The 21,476-nt window shown below is 38.0% G+C and overlaps 1 protein-coding gene across 1 annotated transcript in view; it reads left to right on the top strand.

Moving 5' to 3' along the window:
• The first annotated feature begins 331 nt into the window (after window positions 1-331).
• Window positions 332-21,476, top strand: part of ADAMTS19 (ADAM metallopeptidase with thrombospondin type 1 motif 19) — a 226,973-nt gene continuing 205,828 nt past the window's right edge. Inside the window, exons 1-2 of the mRNA XM_004420243.3 lie at window positions 332-468; window positions 1,109-1,779. Coding sequence (XP_004420300.2) covers window positions 378-468; window positions 1,109-1,779 — 762 coding nt within the window. The 5' untranslated portion in view covers window positions 332-377. The remainder of the gene's footprint in view (window positions 469-1,108; window positions 1,780-21,476) is intronic.

The raw sequence follows: 21,476 nt of genomic DNA, 5'->3' as shown, positions 1-21,476 counted from the left end.
GTCCCGAGGCAGTACTGCCCGCCTTGTGCCTGCCGGCTCTCGGCCGACTGTGGGTCTGTCCTGTAGGGCTCCGGAAAATCCTGCAACGTCCAGAACACAGAAAATAGACTCATCACCTAATTCGCCAGGGAGCCGGAGCGCTGCGGGGCCGCGGCGCTGCCTGCCCCCGCTCCTCGCCCCACCCCACCCCCGCCCGTGCTCCGGCAGCCTCTCCGAGTCACACAGCACCCCCCCTCCCCCCCCACCCCCCGGCAGACAAAGGGCCTGGGCAAACTCGCCGCCCGGCCTCCTTGCGCTCCGGGGAGGCGGCGGCGCCCGCGGTGGATCGCGCAAGGAGGCGCGCGCGGGGCAAGGAGCCGCGGCCGCGGGAGCGCGGCATGGAGAAGAGCCGCGAGATGCGCCTGACTCACATCTGCTGCTGCTGTCTCCTTTATCAGCTGGGGGTCTTGTCGAATGGGATCGTTTCAGGTAAGTTCTTCCGTGACTTTCGGCTTGCTTTCCAACTTCCTCAGCGGAGACCGAGGACGCACGGGTAGGCAGGGCTGGTGCAGCCCGTGCGCGGTGAGCAGGGCTCAGTGGGTAGCAGTAAAAACGAGCGTGCGGGTTTGGATGAAGGGGTGCACTCGCGAGTGAGGTGCACTTCTCCTGGTCTCATTTTAACCATCGTGAAATGATTAGTTTTCCTCTAATGAGAGTATTAATATTTGCAAAGTTACGTTTACAGCACCTGGAGGAAAACTGGGAAGTACATAAATTGATAGCGATGCTTTGCTCTGGCATGGACTTAAAAGCAGTTAGTTGCGCTGGAGTCTTCGCACCGGTTTTCCTTTCAACGACTGAGTGCTGTCATCAAACTTTGCTGCCCACTCCCTCTCCCCTCCCCCTTCACCCCCCCCCATATAATCGTACTTTTATTTTGAAAATGCTAAAGTCTGTAATCTGATCGCAAGGCTTCAGGGGTTGCAAGAGTTTCAGGGGCTAGACGGGTGGTCTCCAACGCATTAATGCGAGAGCCTTGTGTCTGTACGGAGTGTGAGCCTGGGAATGCTTGTGTTACTGGAACCGCGGCACTTTAAGCCCCGCACTTCTCTGTCTGCCCCGCCCGCAGGGCTGCAGTTCGCCCCCGACCGCGAGGAGTGGGAAGTCGTGTTTCCTGCACTCTGGCGCCGGGAGCCGGTGGACGCGGCCGGTGGCAGTGGGGGCAGCGCGGACCCGGGCTGGGTGCGCGGAGGTGTGGGCGGCGGAGGCGCCCGGGCGCAGGCGGCCGGCAGCTCACGCGAGGTGCGCTCCGTGGCCCCGGCGCCGCCGGAGGAGCCCACGGAAGGCCAGTCCGAGCCCCGGCCCCGGCCCCGGCCCCCGCCGCCGCCGCTGCTGCCGGGGGGCGAGGAGGACGAGGAGCTCGAATCGCAGGAGCTGCCGCGGGGATCCAGCGGGGCGGCCGCCCTGTCCCCGGGCGCCCCGGCCTCGTGGCAGCCGCCGCCACCCCCACAGCCGCCCCCGTCTCCGCCCCCGGCCCAGCCAGCCGAGCCGGACGGCGACGAGGTACTGCTGCGGATCCCGGCCTTCTCCCGGGACCTGTACCTGCTGCTCCGGAGAGACGGCCGCTTCCTGGCGCCGCGCTTCGCGGTGGAACAGCGGCCGAGTCCGGGCCCCGGCCCCACGCGGGCCGCCGCCGCCCCGCGCCCGCCCGCGCCGCCCGACGCCGCCTGCTTCTACACCGGGGCGGTGCTGCGGCACCCCGGCTCGCTGGCCTCTTTCAGCACCTGTGGAGGTGGCCTGGTAAGCGCCCTTCCTGCCCCGGCTCTCCGCCTCCCCCTGCCACTCCTCCCTCTCCCCGCGTACACCAGGCTGAGTTGCATGCACCTCATCCCCTTCCAAAGTACTCTCTGAACTTCGCTCTAGTCTGCACCACCACCCGGGAGTCCGCACCGTTTACCTCCCATGGAACATATCCAGGGCAGTCAGTGAATCTGGAGGCCAATTAGATGGATTAATAGCCTTCTCCTTCTAGATGCTTCTAAGTTTCTTCCAAATACTGTATGAAACTGTCTCCTTGTAACTCTTCCCACTGCTTTTACTACTGTCTGTTTTCCAAAATAAGCCCACCACGTGGTGTCTTTTAGGAGATTGGAAGACAACCAATCTGCTCACACCTGAATCTCCTCAGTGTTTGCCCCCCACCCCAAGTTACTCATCTATTATCCCATAGTTTTTTTCATGTTCTACTTCAAAGTTGTCAGAACAGTTCTCTAGGGAATTACATTCTGACAGCTGTCTGGAATTTAAACACATCCACAACCAAACTGATCACCTGTTCACTGCTAGGTGAGAGACAGGAGTTGAGAAGGAGTAAACTGAAAGACTGGGAGCTGTTGACTCATGGAGGATATTAGAATCCAGTCAGTGTTCCAAGGGTTATGGTTCTCTGATTTAACATTTTTTTCCCCAAGGCTTACATTTTATTTGGCAGTAGTTCCTTTTCCTCTCTCCACTCCATGGAGGAAAGTAGTGAGGGTGAGAGCCGCAATTGCTAAGAGGTCTGCTGGAACTGGAAAGTAAAAGCCATTTGCTCTGTCGGAACAGTAGAGATCATCGTTTTTCCCCCCTCTGTCTTGACCTAGGGTTTGGGATAATTGTTACCTTCTGTAAGATGGCCTTCACTTTGTGGTAAAGTATACATAACAAAATTTACTATTTTAACCATTTTTAGATGTACAGTTCAGTGCTATTAGGTACATTTGCATTGTTGTGCAGCCATCATCACCCTGGCCTTTACTATTGGTTTAAGGCAAAACTCACAAAATATTGAGAACACCCATGTGATTTGTGGCTTCATTTTGCTGTTCCTAGTGAGCCATCGATGAAATCCACAAGGACTTGTCTGAAAGCAACCTGCTCATTTGGAGAAAAATCTGATAGTGATGAATAGCAGAACATATCAGCACAATCAAAGCCACCCAAAGCCATGAAATGGAAAAAGATGATTAAAAATCCAAACAAAATGAAACTGGAAATTTTTGCCTATGCCCTCCTAAGGTCCCATAGTCAAATGATGTAAATTGCTGGACAGGGCTATATTTTACCAGATGCTCATAATGATGAATATTCAAATATGGACATTTTTAGCCATGAGTGAAAAAAATTGGCATGGAAAAATTACATGCAAAGCTTTTAAAAATGTTTTTTGTGGAACTGATGTTTGAACACTTCACTGGGAGAAACATTTTGTGGGGATTTCATTGTCCACTAGTTTTTGGCCTGGGATTAAATAATTACATATAGAAAGTTCCTGGTGTGGTAGAAGCAATAGGGGATAAAGCATTTCACTGTGTTGAAATGTGGGCTTTTGGTCAGATTTTCCAAATGAGCTATGCCTTCTCTCCATACTTAAGGGAGCAAAGTTAGAATTATGAGTAGGTTTTTCATAGACTGAATAGGAGTTTGACATACCTCCCTGTTTATCATGTTGGACTTTTACTCACTTTTCCTATTAGCCACATCTGTATATGTTCTGAACTGGGAAGTCTTTGTTATTGAGGAAAACTGACTTTGCCAGCAATACAGTATAGCAGTCAGACTTTGAGGAGAAAGTTAGGCAGATAGCCAAGAATAGTGGGTTTGTTACTCCATGCCAACCCTTTTCCCTTATGGGGGTAGGTTAGGAAAGAGAGCATAATTTATTTGAGCTATGACATTGGTTTGTTTCCTGATGATTGACAAGTCCCTTACCTCTCCGGGCTTCAGTTTTCATAAGTAAAATGAGAGAATTGGATGATTTAATTAAAACTTAGATGATAGAATTAAAATTCTATTTGATATTACATGTATTCTAGGTCCTGCATTAGGGGCTTACAGATTAGGAGAAGGACATCATATACAAGTAAATATGACACAGGTAGTCATGAAATGGTGACATATCAGCATGATGGATCAAATGTTATGCCCCAGGTAAAATCTCGCTTGAGGAGTTGGGGAAGGCTTCCCAAAGCAGACAGAGTTTAACTGGATTTTGAAGCATGGGGAGGCTTTCTCCAGGCAGAAAGAGGCTGAAAAGTGTTTTGGATAGAGGGAAAAGACTCAGTGGAGATGTGAAAGTACAGAGACTATCAAGGGAATAAAAAAAAAATCTCCTGTGACTAGGCCAGAAGATGCAATAAGGGGGAAATGATTCCAAAATGGTGAGATCAAAAGCCTTGTCTGCTAGAGTATGAGCTTCTTCTGTCTAACTTGATTATCACAGGACTACATTCTTGCTCCTCTATATTTCCAGAATTCTGGGATCCTGTAATTCTAACGTGAGGGATCATGATGTCTTTATATGAGGGTGAATTGTTTATAAATGTAACTGCCTTTAGTTCGCAACAGTTTTTTCTTAGTTAATAAAAGCCTTCTGGTTGTTAGTTGCACAGAAAAGAGTAGGTCACTAAGAATACCTTCCCTTCCTCTCACTCAATAGCTAGTTTTGCCTGTTGGTGCCTGAACTCCTCAAAACCTTTAGATTATTACGTATTTGAGAAGATCCAAAGTCTCTATCCAAGGAAATAGATCATCAGCTATCCAGTGTTACAAAGCGGTGAACATTTATAAGATTGGCCAATTCATTCTCCAGATATCAGTCTAACTTGTGCTGTGAAGAGGAAAGTGCTAGAATGAAGATTTTGGGTACAGGGACAGGTACTGCCTCTTCAAAATACTTAATCTTTCTGGATCTCATTTTCCCTATTTATAAAATGCTCAAATTGTACTTATATATCTAGCAATTGATGTGTGAAGTGTTCTTAGTATTTGTTTCCTCTTATCAGTCTCTAATATTGAATGATAATCTTATTTGAGCCATATATTAGATCAGATAGGCACATAAATATCATAATGCTAATAAGCAATTAGGCATTATTGAACAACTCCTTTGAGCAAGGCGTTGTGCAGATACAGAGAATACAAAAAGAAGATGGAGACTCCTTGGTTTTAAGGAGCTCCTCACCTGGTTTGCCAGGCACAAATGTAAACAGGGAAATACAGTAGGTTGAGGTATGTGCAAATGTAAGAGTGTCCCAAGGGCTCTGATGGTACTGTCTTATTCATCTCTTTTCATTTCCACGACATTGTAAGGTATCTAATTTTTAGAAGTCACTCAATAAAAATCACTGAATAAAATACAACAGATGCAGTACCTTATTATGTTTTAAATAACAATCTCCAAAAAATTAAAATACCAAAAAAAGCAACAAATTAAATTCCATGAAAGAGTGCAACAATTATGTTTGCTCAAAATTAACACATTTTTTTTAAAAAAAACGTCTAAACACTGGGTCAAGGTAAACTAGGTCAGCACATACCTTGCTATGGTTCTCTTTAGATGGGCTATTGGAATGGCTATCAGTAACTTTTAGATTATTTTTCCAGGATGGTAAAGAGTGACTACTAAAACCGTCTACTTCAATTTAGAGTTTTATATACTAGTCATTTTGATTAGCTTTTATACAGCCCTGTGTAAATTCAATTTTTTTTTCCAATTTATTCAAAGTATTCAATGCCATGGCAAGTTTTGAACACTTAAATATCTGGGAACGTCCATTTTGAACAAGGCACTTTATCCAGTATCAGTAGGAAAGCAGGAGGGGAGGGTGTCAGGACAGGAATCGGGGAGGGGTAGTACATAACTAGGAGGACTGGGGTAGAAGTGGAATCAACATCCAAATGAACAAAGATTGCAGACTAATCTCACACATCTACCTCCTTCATTCAAGCCAAATCTTAGGAATGGCAGAAAAAGATATTCTAAACAAATCTAAAGCAGTATTATGAAAGAATGCTATCAGTACCTCAGACATCTTGAATATCTCCTGAAAGACTGAAAACAGTTTGGATTGGATTAGTGGAAAACGTAAAGACATTAGAAAACATCTGTGAATGGTGGGAGCTATGCCAGAGGGGCTGCTGCACGTGCAGGGAAAGCAAATGCAGTGAGCAGAAGGGGGCCCCGGAACAACAGTGGCATCGGCTCTTTCTGATGTCCAGTTATGCCAAGCACTGGAGGCCAAATGTGTGTCCCTAGGCAAGAGCAAAGAGAATAGAGGCAGAGCTTTCCTGGGCACGTGAGTGACACCGGAGGATAGAGAGTCTCCACGCTCAACAGATGAGGTATTGGCTCCTTGCACCCAGTAGAAGATCCCACCTGTGTCTCCAGATAACTGGAGGACAGCTGGGTAACTGAACTAGTCACAGCAGATAGGTGAGCAGGGAGACCAAAAAGAGATGAGCTGACACCCAAGAATATCACACTTTTAAGAAAATGAACCATATAAAAGAGAGCCATCAAACTCTGGTTAATTAATATATGAAGCAACAGAATTAATAGAATAAATAGAATACTTTAACAGAAGAGAAAGAGCAGATATATATTCAAGGAAAAAATAAATTCAAAAACACAAGAACAGCTGCTATCCAGAAAAAACGATTAGATGCAATGGAGCTACAATTATATGATCATTAGAATGAAAAACCCCATAGATAAACTGATAAGTAAATTTCTGACCTAGAAGATCAAACCCAGAAATTATCCCAGAACAAATGGATGCAAAATATTAAAGAAAAGTTGTCAGCCGTGAATCATAGATCTAAACGGTCCAAATTTCTCTAACAGAAATTTATTTTTAAAAATAGGTTAAAGGATAGAATTTTAAAAATGCGTGCAAATGTACCCTAAACATTTGATTCTAATTTAAATACCAAAATATACATTCTTCAGCCAAGCTTTGAATGTGAGGCCAGATACTACTCCTCTGAGTATAGAATAGATAACTGGTGTTCCAGGTGCGCCTTACTCAGCATGCACCAAAACCAATTTCCAGTGTAGATTTCTGTATTTGGAAGAAAAATTAAAGACAAATGCATGGCAATTTATGTGTGGAATCCTGGACTTTTAAAATTTTCAAATCTTTTACAGTTGTTTCATCCCAAATAAAATTAGAGCAATTTTTTTTAGCAACTTACCTTTCTTAAGTTTTTCCAAAATTTTCATGGAAACAGAGACATCTTTGCACTCATGTTTCACTGGCTTTGATATTTAGTGTATGGTTAAATTATGTAATTACAAAGTGTGACTACATGTGTTCTGACAAATACAGCTAACTCTTGGTAAACATACAAGAGGAATGGTGGAAATAATGTGAGCAGTAAGATAAGAGAGGAATCTACTAGTTGTCAGCATTCAGCCTGCTGCATGCCTCAGTGATCATATTTTCTGGATAGTGTGAAGAGTGTTATTTAATGCAATGATTTGAGTTGAATTGGTTGATATAACCAATATTGGTTAGGTAGAGGTTAAGAGAGCTTTTTTTGTATCAGAATCAGAGTTATCAGAAATAAGGGAAGACACATACCTTCAGATTGAATGACCCACCACCAAACTCGAAGTGCCATAACTAAAGAGAGACCCAAACCCAGATACATTAGATACATTAGAAAATCAAAGATAAAGAGAAACATTCTATAAGTTCAGTAAAGAAAAGATTATCCACAATGGAATGAGTGTCAGATTGAGGTTAGAGATTGAATCAGTAACACTGGACACAGGAGGACCATGAGTTGATAGCTTCAGAGTTCTGCGGAGATGTGACTTTGAATCTTGGACTCAGCCAAAGTACCATTCAAACCTAAAGACAAAATAAAATCATTTCCAAAATTGTAAGGACCCAAACTTTGCCACACAGAACCTCTGAAAAGGTATGCAAGGAAATGTCTTCCTCCAACACGCCTTCCCCAGTTATTACTCAGTGTTCTTTCCTAGAGGTAGCTGGGGATATTAGTTTCTAGTGTATGATCTACAGGTAGTTGATGCATAAACAAATAAATATGAATATGTAGATATACAGCATTTTAAACCCATATTGTTTACACACACACACACACACACACACACACACGTGAGATTATCACATGAATGCATAGAGATTCTCCTTTCTTCTTTGATAGTTCCATTTTATCTGATTGCAAGTATGTGCCATAATCTACTTAATCAGTTTGGTGTTGATGTACATTTGATGGATCCTAATATTTTCCTATTATGAACAGTGCTAAATATATAGGACTCTGTAGATATGCCATTTTGCCTATGTAACGTTTGTCTGTGTCAGAGGGCATTTGTGTTGGTAAATTGGGGAGATATTACCTGACTGCACCCCGTAGAGATGGTGCCAGTTTACACTCAGGCCTGCAGAGTATGCGAGTGTGTCTTTCCCTATGTTGTTACCAATACGTGTGTTTTAAAAATTTTGATCTATGTGAAATCTAATAGGCAAAAAAATATTATCTCAATGTAGTTTTACTTTTTTGTGTGTTATTGGTGAGCGTGAGTGACTTTTCATATTTCTGTTCTCATTTCCTTTCCTATAAACTTTCTGTTCATAACTTCTACTCATTTTTCTATTAGGTTTTTGGTTTTTTTCATTTCTAATTCCAGAGCTCTTTTTATATTAGTATTTTAAAAAGACAAATGTTAATAGCAAAATAATACATGCTAGGTATAGAAAGTTTAGAAAATAATTAAAATAAGTCATCTATAATCTTACCATCCATAGATAATCACTGTTAACTTTTTAGTGGCTATGCTGAAAGGAAATGTAAATATCAAATAAACAATCACAGTTTTTTTTTCAAATTTATTGGTAAGCTAGGAAAAGCAAATTTTTTCCAACATCATTTTTGGTTCATAAGATTGGCACAAATTATGCAGATCAATAATATCCAGTGGGCACGCTTGGGGAATGCATAATCTTACACATTGTAGGAGAGTAAATTGGTAAAGGCTTTTTTGTTCTGTATATGTTAAAGTTTTAAATGTGCTTACCCTTCCTTTTACCAATTCTGCTTGTAGGTATCAATTTTAGAGGAATATTCATATTTGTGCAAAAGATTTACATATAAGCCTATTCATTATAGCATTGTCTTCAAGAGCAGAAGCCTATAAATAGTCATCAGTAGTGGGCTAGTTACATCTGTATAGTGTGATGAATGCCCAGAGAACAGAAAGTTAAAAGAAATAGTTCCTTGCTTCAAGGAGTTTACAGTCTTGAAGGAACTGTTTCTTTGCCTCAACTTCTTGTCCTCCCTGTGCTGGTCACAGTTCTTGGATTTAGTAAGTGTGCCATGTCTCCTTATTGACTTTAAGTCTACGTCTCTTTAAGGCATCCAGTTTAAAATTTAGAATGGCATGGATGGTCATGGTCGTGGTGATGGTGACACATGGGAGAAGTTTCTGTATTTAGAGTGGGGCAATAGGCAGATACTCCAGTTTTTTTTAAGGAGGTGGTATAGTGAATTCTCATAAAAAGAATCATCATGCTGATGGAATAAGTGACATTGTGCATTAAACTTTAATAAACTCTTTAATCATGTATTAATCTATGTCTTAGTGTCCTGAGAGAATTTGGGCACGGACCAAGTTTGTGAGAAGAAATTTAATAATATTTCTTTATTTAATTATATTTATTTTTTATTAATATTATATATTTGAAGTTTATTAGATGAATCATAAATATAATATACTTTTTTAAATCAAGAAATTCTTTATAGGAGTCTTAAAATATTTTTTATGCAACACTAAAACAGAGGACATTTTTATTGAGCTCATATACAGTTGAATGTTTCCACTTAATTGCGATTACATTTTTACCCCAGATGATTTTATGACTGTGTTTGCAAAGTAAAGAATAATTAGAGGAGTTCCAGGTTCTTGATAGATAGGAAGTGTATTAAGTTAGGGAAGTAATCTTGATATATTTTAAGGCAATGGGAGAGCCACTGGTCCCTTTTGGATTATGATTTGGGGGGTTTCCTGAAAGGAAGTTTTAAGATTCCCTCAGCCAAGTGAGGACCATAATTTGATGCAGAGTGCATTTAGGGTGCAGCCATAGCGAGCACATCATCTTGTCTCCAACTCATCTTTATTCTAATGCCAAGCCCTAGACTGAGAGAAGTGAGACAGTGGGAACTCAGCCATTTCAATGCTACCCAGAAGTTTGTACAGAATTATTGCATGGTGGTGCTGGGAAGGCCCTTGGGGATTAGATAGTTTAGTACTTGCCTTTTCCAGCGAGAGAAACTTGATTTCATTTTATAATTAATGTACTTATATCTGCAATAAATTCTTAACTGTTTAGGCTTTAACTCAGATGACCAGGGAATGGAGCTGATGAGCCCAGGCCAATTTTGGCACGTTAAACAGCTTCTGCTTTCCTATTGCTTTCCATTTAAAAAAAATAAGATCTAAGTATATATTTTTTTCTTCACAAGCACATAATGTTATTTTGCCCCAGATTTTTTTTTTAGTCCTCTTAACGTCTGCCTGGCTTCGCCTAAAGTATATGACTACTTTCTGCAGTGAGCTCATATCATCAGATCTTTGCTTATGCTTCTTGATGCCCTGTTTCTTAAAGTCTGGTATGCAGGTACCTGCATCAAAATCATGGCAGTGGGGATGAGGTAGAAGGAGTTGAGGATTCTCTGTTTAATATATACCTCCTGTCCTTACCTTTAGCATCCTCCCAGGAACCCACTCAGATGCCATTGAACTAGAAAGGATTTGAAGAATTGCAGATTATTATTCAACAGGCTATAAATATGAACTAGTTGGGAGATTATATAATGGGACCTTAATGCCAATCTGAATGTTTTCTTACTCTTTAGGTGAAAAAGTATACAAACGTTGAAATGTCTGTTCAAATCTTTTGCCTATTTTAAATTAGTTTTTTTTTGTCTTTTTACTATTTAGTTTTAAGAGTTCTTTATGTACTCTGGACGTAAATTCTTTGTCAGACATATGATTTGCTAATGTTTTCTTCTAGTCTATGAGTTTCTATTAATTTTCTTAATGGTGTCTTTTAAAGCCAATTTTTATAAATTTTGAACAAATCCAGTTTATCACTTTTTTTCTTTCACGGAATGTGCTTTTGGTGTTGTATCCCAGACTTCTGTGTCTAACTCAAAGTCACATAGACTTTTTCCTGTGTTTTCTTCCATAATTTCAGTTTTTACATTAAGGTCCATGATTCGTTTTGAATTAGTTTTTGTGTATGATGTAAGAAAATGGTCTAAATTAATCTCTTTGCATGTATATATCCAATTATCTCTCAGCACCATTTGCTGAAAAGACCATCTTTGCCTCGTGAAATACCATAGAACTTTTGCCAAATGTCAATCATAAATAGGTTTACTTTTGACCTATTAATTCTCTTCTTTTTATCTATATGTTTATCCTAATGTCAATACCATACTGTCTTGGTTTATACAGCTTTATAATATGTTTTGAATTCAGGAAATGTAAGTCCTTTAACTTGGATTTCCTTTTTCAACACTGTTTTGGCTATCCTGTATCCTTTGCATCTTTATATAAATTTTAGGATCAGATTGTCAATATCTGCAAAGAATCTGCTGGGACTTTGATAGGGATTGTGTTTAAGGATAATTTTGGGATAGTTTTCATCTTAAACAGTACAAAAGCTTTTTTTTACTATCTGGAAATGATTATTACTAGAGCAATTGTTTAGGGATATTTTTGAACGCTCTGTTGATTAATAAGGAACAAAATTAGCTACTGATAGCCCATATTATAATGGACAAGATTTAAAATTCATAATGGATTTATGAGAACAGTTAATCAAAGCCACTCATTTGGAGTTATACAAATAAGGTATACAAAATAGTAAGTTATACAATTAGTTAGCGTCTTTGCAGGATTAAGACAGGAATCCAGGTATCGGACTCTGGTGTTGTTTCATATATCCCACTGCTGTGAAAAAGACCAAAGTTGTTAGGGCCATGGTTCAAATCAAGTAAACAAATAAATACAAACAAACTCACAGAATCCAAATCAACTTTTTGATTTGATTTAAGTAGATTTTAGTTACAAACATTCAGAGTTATTCTCTAAATTTGTATCCAGGTTATTGTGTGTTTTTTTTAAACAGAGCCAAGAATTCCAGTATAGTACCTTTTATTAAAAACCAAATCAATACGCTTTCTTTGGTAATGTGAATTTAGATAGATGTCTTCATGATTCAGAAAACCTTAAGGAAATAAAGGCCCTTAGTAATTAATCTTTTGTTGTTAGTGCCATTGAGTTGATTCCAACTCTTTAGCGACCCTGTGTACTGCAGAGCAGAACCTGGCCCGGTCTTGTGCCATCCTCTCACCTTCCGGCGCTATATCAGATAATGCTCTGCTGTTATTCATAAGGTTCTCACGACCAGTTGTTTCGGAAGTGGGTGGCCAGGTCCTTCTTCCTAGTACATCTTAGGTCTGGAAGCTCTGCTGAAACCTGTCTGCCGTGGGTGACCCTGCTGGTATTTGAAATACCCGTGGCATAACTTTCAGCATCACAGCAACATGCAGCCGTCACAGTATGACAACCAACAGACAGGTGGTATGGTTCCTTGAGCGGGAAACGAACCCAGGCCACTGTGGAGAGCCGAATCTTAACCACTAGGCCATCAAGGTTGGCTAGATAAAGTTAATCTTTAAGACATTAATCTAATAATGATATAAAGAAGCCTAGTAAAGAATAGAAAAACTGTATTTAGTTAATTTCAATAGCTAACTTTCCACATTTTAGCAGCTCTGACATAGGAGGGTGTCATAACACTGATAGCATCTTGGAATTGATAAAATTTGATATGAGGGCAGTTTGGACTTGGTGTCATTTTAGGAAATGAATGTTTATGAAGGCCTAGTTGCAACTGTTTTCTTGGAAAAACTTGGCTCAGGAAATAAAAGAGAACGATATCTGATATATTTAAATCTTTGGTTTTGAATAATAATGTGTGGAGATATGCACAGGAAAGCTTGATAGTTTTTTTTTAATGTGCTCTAATTTTTTTCTGCTTAAATGGACTATAGGTCAGGATTAAACTAAATTCTCATCCCTGTAAGTCTTATATTAAATCTGAGCTTTGAGGAATGAAATGATGGCCCAAGAATTCTATTAGGAGAGATGCTTTAGAGTTGGCAGAGGAAATTGGACAAGACATACATACAAATATCACTTGAAAGTTAGGTCCAAATCTTAGCTGGTAAAATGGTAAATTATACAAATATATTTGATAACTAATTTAATTCTCATGATTGTTTATTCTGCATTTTCAGTTGCTATAGTTACTTCTCCTTATCAGGTTCCAAGAGTTAACGTAATCTGTGTGAACTGACATGACCTTCCTATGAGGGAGGTAGAGTCATGAAGACAGTCAGTGGGTGGAAAGATAAAAGAGGAGAATTAAATCCACTGATGCATAGAGTGTGTTTTAAGCTTAAGATTATGGAAACCCCTTATTTCTATTTGAAGTGCTTTTGGAATAACATACTAAAGCGTCCTTGGGGATAGCCTAACACTGCACATTAATATGGTTAAAAGGTCTCCAAAGCATTGGGCTAAAGTTAGCTCAGTTGTAGGATTTTAGTAAGTGTTCTAATAACTTGGCTGCTCTTGCCTTTGGCTGTGGAGTCTCCGCAAGTACACAGTGTCCAATTTTTGGGTGCTTGGTCACATGGTCTTACGGGTTCTGAACCTATTAATAACTCACCATAGGCTTGTAAGAGGATACATCAGACTCTATATTGGAACTGCATAATCAACTGTCTACTTAATCCTTCTCTCATTTCTTTCCATTACCTATTCCTCCAGAAGATACGCATTCAGTCCTGTGTTCATTGCTTAGATCCTTTCCTGTTCCCATAATTCTGAAATGGATTTCAATGAATTAGTCTTGGAGAGTTAAAAAATAATGCAATATAAGTGAAAGAGAAAACAGTGGAGGACCACTGTAATAATATAAATGGTTATAATCATGATAATGACATAGGTTTTAAAAGTATTTTACAGTTTATAAATTGCATTTACAAAATATTTTGGTTGTAGTATGTTTATACATTTTTAGAAAATAAGTGACCTGCTCAAACAAATGCTTATGTGTGAATTTCGTTTTTATAAACTGAATTATATTTTAAGGGCCCTATAGAATGTAGCTGTGTAAGGGAAACCTATTGTGATTTTTTTTTGTAAATAAAATAGAACAAATCTCTTTTGGAAATGCCTGATGTTTTACCTTTTAATAATTTAGGATACTCATTATATGTTTTGAAAGTTCATAAACTTTACATATGAAAAATAAGAACAGCTTTCTATACCATGGCAGTGGCAGATAGTAAATGACAAGAAACATACCTGCAAGAAATAGAAAGGTACTACAGTCTTCCACTAATCATGCCTACAAGGGCAGGAAGCAAGTGACACCTCCACATTTTTCTTTATCAAATCAATAAAGAAAAATCAGTGAATGGACATGCACTATTTCTATTTGTATCAGTTTAAAAAAACAAAGACTTGAGGCCCAGAATATAATAGCTACTATTTATTAAGCACTACTATGTCATACACGTACTGCCATAAGACATGGCTAATTTTCATAGAAACCCACTAAGATACATGCTGTCAGTCGATTTTATAGATAAGGATGCTGAAGCTCCTGGAGATTGATTAAATCACCCAAATCAGGCCACTGGTAAGGCCTGGAGGTGAAATTTAAAGCCACGTGAGTGTGCGTGTGATAAAAATATTTAGTTGCTTCAGTTTTATTTATTGGAGATGTATAACATTCACATCATTTTAATTCTTTGACCCAAGGTATGGGGTAGAAATTGACATGGAGTAGATATAGGAATAGAATTTGGCGTAGTAGAAATTACTGATTTTTAGTATAATCTGTCTTCTCTTTCTCCATCTAGTTCCTGTCTTGTATTAGTATTCTTGTAGTTTTAAAGCAAGAAATTAGAACACAGTAGAAGGATTTTCTTTAAAATATGCCTGACAGAATCCAATACCATTAACACTTCTAGAAGTGAAGAATTTATTAATTTCACCTACCAGTTTCATTGTTGGAGAATTCTGTTGTTGGAAAACCCTGGCATCTTGGAATTAATTTTGGTTTTGGTCTTTGGAATACACAGAATGCTGTATCTCTCTTGTGATAGACAGCAATGACACTGGCAACAGCTACAAACGACAGTGATAATTTATGAATCAATTAAGTTTTGGGCACTGTTCCTTGTGGTTTTTGATAGTTACATGATTAAATTTTACAGTGACCCAGTGAGGAAGATGTTATTACACCCATTTTGTTGATTAGGCAGTTGAGTAATTTACCTAAAGTCGCCAAGGAAGTAAGCTGGGGATCAAATCCAGGTCTGCCTGAGTTCAAAGCTAATACTCTTCATAGAAGTGCTTTGAAGACTGGGTTCTGCAGAACTATATAATTCTCAAGTATTGTCTCAGGAATTGCCATGTTTCAGGTTTTATGGTAAAGTGAAGTGAAGGAAAGGGTTAGGAGTAGAAGGTAAATGTCAGTCTCTTCACCCTAACTTTGATGTGATCCGCTCTGTTGTTTTCTCTTTAATATATTATCACTTTCTATTATATTTGGTTTGAAAAAGTGTCCAAGTGGAATAGAAAAGTTTAAAAACAATTGGAACTTCCACTTCCAGACATGGTGAAATAGGAACTAGAAAATTAGACAAAATACTCAAAGAATCAATGGTTTTTCAGGCATTGGACAAAAGGTAGCACATGGCAGTAATCCCTGAGAGAAGAAACAAATGAGAAATCTGTGCATATGTCCCAGCTTACAGCCTGAAAGAGGCTCTAGGCTGCAGTGCTGAGAGGGAACAAAAATAGAGCCCAGCATTCTTGTTGAAAGAAAAGACAGGGTTTGGATTTGCGAGATGCCAAGGAAGCTAGAATTTGCAGAAGAAATACTAAAGGAGAGGAAGCAGTGCATAAAGAGAGCCCTTATGATCTGCAGAGGGTTCCTCTGGAGTATTTAGCTCAATACTGGTCTAATTGACATTTGTAGAACATTCCACCCTACACCCCAGAATACACTTTATTTTTCCAGTGCACAGAGGATATATTCCAATATAATATCTTATTCTAGGCCATAAAATATGTTTCATTAATCTTAAGGGAAATGATGTAATACAAAGTAAGTTTTCTCCAACAAAATTAAATTAGAAATCAATAAGAGAAAGATATTTGGGAAATCTTCAAATATTTGGAAATGAAATAATACACTTCTAGATAACATATAGGTTAAGGAATAAATCACAAAGAAAATTAGAAAATATTGGGAACTGAATGGAAATTAAATACAACATATAATTTGTGGAATGCAACTAAAGTGTGCATAGGGGAAAATGTATAGAATTAAATACATATAAAATAAAAAGAGACAAGATCTCACATCAGTGACCTAAGCTTATACCTGAAGAAAGTAGAAAAAGAAGAGCAAATGAACTCCAAATGAAGCAGGAGGAGGAAATAAAAATAAGAGCCTATATCAATGAAAAACAGAAAAGAACACTAACAGGGAAAATTACTCAAATCAAAAGTTGGTGCATTGAAAAAGTCAAAATAATTGATAAACTTCATATTCATCAAGAAAAAAAAGATAGAAAACATAAGTGCCCAATTTAAATAATGAGAATGATGACATCATTACAGATACAACAGATATGAAAGGGATAATGAGCGAATATAATGAACAACTTTGTGACAGTAAATTCAGCAACTTAGAGGAAATAGACAACGTGAAAACCACAAAACACCAGAGCTCATGAAGAAAATTTAGTAAATCTGAATAGCATTATTTCTTATGAGAAATTAATTTGTAGTTAAAAATCTTTCCACAAAGATAATACCAGGCAAAGATGGCTTACCTCATGAATTCTATCAAACACTTAAGGATGAAATAATACCAACTCTACACAAACTCTTCTAGAAAATAAAAGAGGAATGAAACTCTACACAATTCGTTTTATGAGGCAGTTTTATCCTGATTCCAAACTAGACAAAAACATTACAAGAAAACTACAGACCAATATCCTTTATGAATATAGTTGTAAAAATCCTTAACAAAAATTTTGTATGAATCAAATTTAGCAACATATAAAAGATTATCCCAGTAATATAAAATTGTTTTGACTTTTAAAAATCTGTGTAATTCACCATGTTATCAGAATAAAAAGGAAAAAACATGATCATCTTAGTAGATGCAGAAAAATAATTTGACAAAATTAAACACTCATTCATGATAAAAGCTGTCAGAAAACTAAAGTAGAAGGAAACTTCCTTAACTTGATAAAGGGCATCTATGAAAACCATACAGTGAATACGTACTTAATCACAAAATACTGAATACTTTCCACTAAGATATGGAACAAAGCAAGAATATCACTATTTGTATTCTTCATTGTAATTGAGGTCTAGTGCAATAAGGCAAGAAAAATAAATAAAAGGCATTCAGATTGTAAAGGAAGAAGCAAATTTATCTTTATTCCTAGATAACATGATGGTTTCCATCCTAAGGAATCTACAAAAAGCAGCTAAAACTGATGAGTGAGTTTAGCCAGATTGCAGGATATAAGGTACATGTACAAATATCAATTATATTTCTTTATAATACCAATGAATGATTAGAAATTGAAATTTTAAAAATACTATTATAATGTCATCAAAATATGAAATACTTAGACATAAACTTAAGAAAATATGTGCTGTACCTGAATATTGAAAATTATAAAACATTGCTGACACATTAGAGAATACCTAAATAAGTGGAGAACTATACCAAGTTCATTAATCAAAAAACTCAGTTTTGTTAAGATGCCAATTATTCCAAAATTTATTTATAGATTTCACATACTCGTAATTTAAAAAATCAGACTTTTTGGGTAGAAGCTGACAAGCTGATTTTAATATTTATGGAATTGCAGAGGACTTGGAAAAGCCAAAACAATTTTGAAAAGAGCAAAGTTGGCAGTCATATGCTGTCTTACTGAAGCAATACTATAAAGCTTCAGCAAAGAAGATGATCAGATATTAACACAAGGTCAGGCATATAGAACATAACAGAGAATACAGAAATAGATCTCCTCATATGTGGCTAATTGATTTTTTAATAAAGTTACTGATGTATTCAATGGGGGAAATTCTGCTCTTTGACAAATGGTACTAGAAAAATTAAATATTCATATGGATACAATGAATCTTGACACCTACCTCACACCAGCCACAAATATTAATTTGAATGGATCATAAACCATTAGGAGAAAAATTAGGAAATAATCTTTACTACTTGGGCATAGGAAAAAAGTGTTTTAGGTAGGACACAAAGCTATAACCATAAAAGAAAAAAAATTGATAATTTGGACATCTTCAGTATTAAAACCTTCCTTTCAAGTGACACTGGCATGAAAATGAAAAGACAATACCCAGAGTGGGAGAAAATATTTACACATAAAAATATATCTGATAAAGCTCTTGTTTCCAGAATATGTAACAAACTCTTCATTATAAGAAGTCAGACAGTTAAAAATGGGCAAAATATTTGAGCAGACAGTTCACTAAAGAAGATATTCAGAAGGAGAATAAACTCATGAGAAAGATGCTTAATATTATTACTTATTAAAGAAATGCAAATTAAACCACGTGAAATACCACTACACACCCAATAGAATGACTAATATTAAAATGACTGACAATTTTCAAAGTTGACCAGCATATGGAGCTACTAAAACTCTCATAAACTGGTGGAATGAGGCAAAATGGTAGAATTACTTTGGAAATCATTTTGTCACATTCATTTAAAGTTTAATGTACTAACCATTTCAACTAGCAATTCCACTCCGAGGTGTTTACCCAAGAAATAAAAACAAATGTCCACATAAAGGCACTCAAATGTTCATAGTGGCTTTATTCACAAGAACCCAATACTGGAAAACAAACAAATTATGGTATATTCATGCAGTATTCATGAATACTACTCAGCAAAAAAAGTACTAATTCATTCTACAAAATGGATAAAGGATGGAAGCTAAACACAAAAAACCCTGCATTTGCCTAATTCTAATTCCATTAGTCTGAAATTCTAGAAAGACAAACAAAAACCAAAACCAGAAAAACCCCAAACCAAAAGCAACAGACTGTACTTCCTCATCATGCAGTCTTTCACCTGTGACAGCCTGACCACCCTCTGATTACTAGTCTCATGCTCCCAGAGTAAACATCACAAATGTGTTTGACAATTCCCTACCCTTCTGAGGGTGGTGGTCCAGGTGTAGTCTGATAGAAGTTACAGTGAAACTGTTACCTTTCTTAACCTAGACCATGCATTTCAGGTGATGCAGTCTCAGATTCTTAGCTTGTTTAGTTTACATTTCACATTGCCTTCTTTTACAATTCTTTTTAAGATTCAAAAAAATAATGATTACTTATTGTAAAGTATTAAAACAATGCAGAAGTAAATGTATAGAGAATCCCCAATCCCAAAACCCTCAAATCCTCTAGCCGTTACTTCAGATACCAGTTTGATGTGTTTTCATCAAGATCTTTCCTAAGGACTTATAGATACTGTATATAAACATGATACACGTGTTACTGAGGGCCTTCTGCCCCTCAGATCTTCAGGAAATTCCTTGAAGCCCCACATTCCTTAGCTCAGGAGGGTCTAAGTTCCTGACTTAAGATTTCGGTTAGAGCTTGGGGTAAAGATGAAGAGTCCTTTCTGAGCTCCCTGCCTTGTGCTACATCTGCATGTGCTGCCTTTGTTTGCTCCATGACAACCTGCATAGAACATTCGACTGCTTCACTCTTTTCTGCATAAATATCTTCACACCAATCATTTCAGGAATTCTAGGGAATTCAGATAAGACTTGGGGAATTGTGGACTGGAGAGACATTCAAGGGCCTTCTAGTACCTCCTTGTCTCTCAAGCTTTCTCCCCTATCCATCTCCACTTTCCCTCCCTCTTTTCTTCCAGGATTGTTTCCAGATGTTCTGAATTCTTCACTCTCCCTTTCTCTCATCCAAGAAGCTTTTTATAGCAAATCCATCAAACTACATAGGAAAAACAAAGGGCCTTCAATCAACCAGACTCCTTTTTTAGGAGTCAACTTGAATCATCCCCTTGTCTTTTTTGTTTTGTCTGTTCCATATGCGTGGAAGAGAAGATATTTCATGTGGATTATTTTAGACCTATTTTTCTTCAAGTTAAGGGAACTACAAGAAAATAGGTTTCTTAAATCCCAAAGAACACAGTGATCTAAAAAGATGTTCCAACATATCACACATATATTTGCAAAATTTCGGTTAAGTGCTTTAAACAGTTGTTTACATTGCATCAGAACTGGTAAGAACCAAGAATTGTTATAATTCTTGTGTTATCAATGATGCTCCCTGACATCACTGTAACTGTCATTGCCGTCTCCACCATCCTCTCCCAGTTTTTACCAACTGCTTCAGAGTTCTGGAGATTGCACCATCATCATACGTTGTGTACTGTGGTGAATTTTTATTTTTGTTTTGAGATTTTCTAAATGAATGTTTATAAAATCATTACCCTTTTAGGAAAATTTCATTCTTATGATTTTTTGGGGGTGTGTAGATAGGGTCGTAGGTAAATAACATTTCTGATATTTTCATACATTTGATTTTGTTTACATAATATAAATAGGATTACGTATTACATATCTAACTTTTTGTACTTGTTAATTGACTGGTAGGAGATCTTTATTCATTTTAGATATTGATGTTTTATTAGCTATATACATTACAAATATCTTCTCCAAGTCTATAGCCTGGAGATCATTTCTTGCCATTTGTATACATCTACCTTTTTAAACAGCTATAATATATTCCATAATATGAGAGCACAATAATTGATTTAGACTGCTAATATAACTTCTTGGTTAAGAGCAAGAAGCTCCGCTATCTATTATCTTTGTTACTTTGAAGAAGATATTTAATCTCTCTGACACTCTGTTCATATTTAAAGCAAGGAAAAATATTTTCTACTTCATATGGTTATAGCTGAGATTAGAGAAAGAATGCAAGTAAATTATTCCAGTTTAGGATTTCTCAGCCTTGTCACTAATGACTTTTTGGGTAGGGATAGATAGGGTATAATTTGTTATACCAATAGGGTAGATTTGGGTATAATTTGTTGTGGGGGGCTGTTTTGTGCATTGTAGGTTGTTTAACAGCGTCTTGGCCTCTACCCAGTATGCCCAGTAGTGACAGGCAAAAATATGTCCAGACCTTGCCAAATTCTACACACCTTCTCCCCGGAGTGAGAGGCATAGTCGCACCCAATCGAGAACTGCTCTAGAGAAGAGCCTGGCACATGGTATCAAGTCTGGTACATGAAGCTGGACATATGCACAGTAAAGTGTTCTGGAATGCTCTTTACATGGATTTCGTTATGCGTGGCTCCTGCTGCATTTGTGCCTGGTAGTGTCCATTAAGAAAGATTTCCATATTGCTAGGCTTTTAGGTTGGTGCCCTATTTACACGAACACAAATTACAATTATTTCACAATATACAATCAGTTACATAGATCTTTGCACAGCAATGTGAGTATATCTGCCAGAGATA

Source organism: Ceratotherium simum, chromosome 4, assembly GCF_057802395.1.
Source record: "Ceratotherium simum simum isolate JZ-2026a chromosome 4, ASM5780239v1, whole genome shotgun sequence".
Lineage (NCBI taxonomy): Eukaryota > Metazoa > Chordata > Mammalia > Perissodactyla > Rhinocerotidae > Ceratotherium > Ceratotherium simum.
The sequence above is the reverse complement of the archived record's forward strand: the minus strand, read 5'-3'. Positions and strand labels throughout refer to the sequence as shown.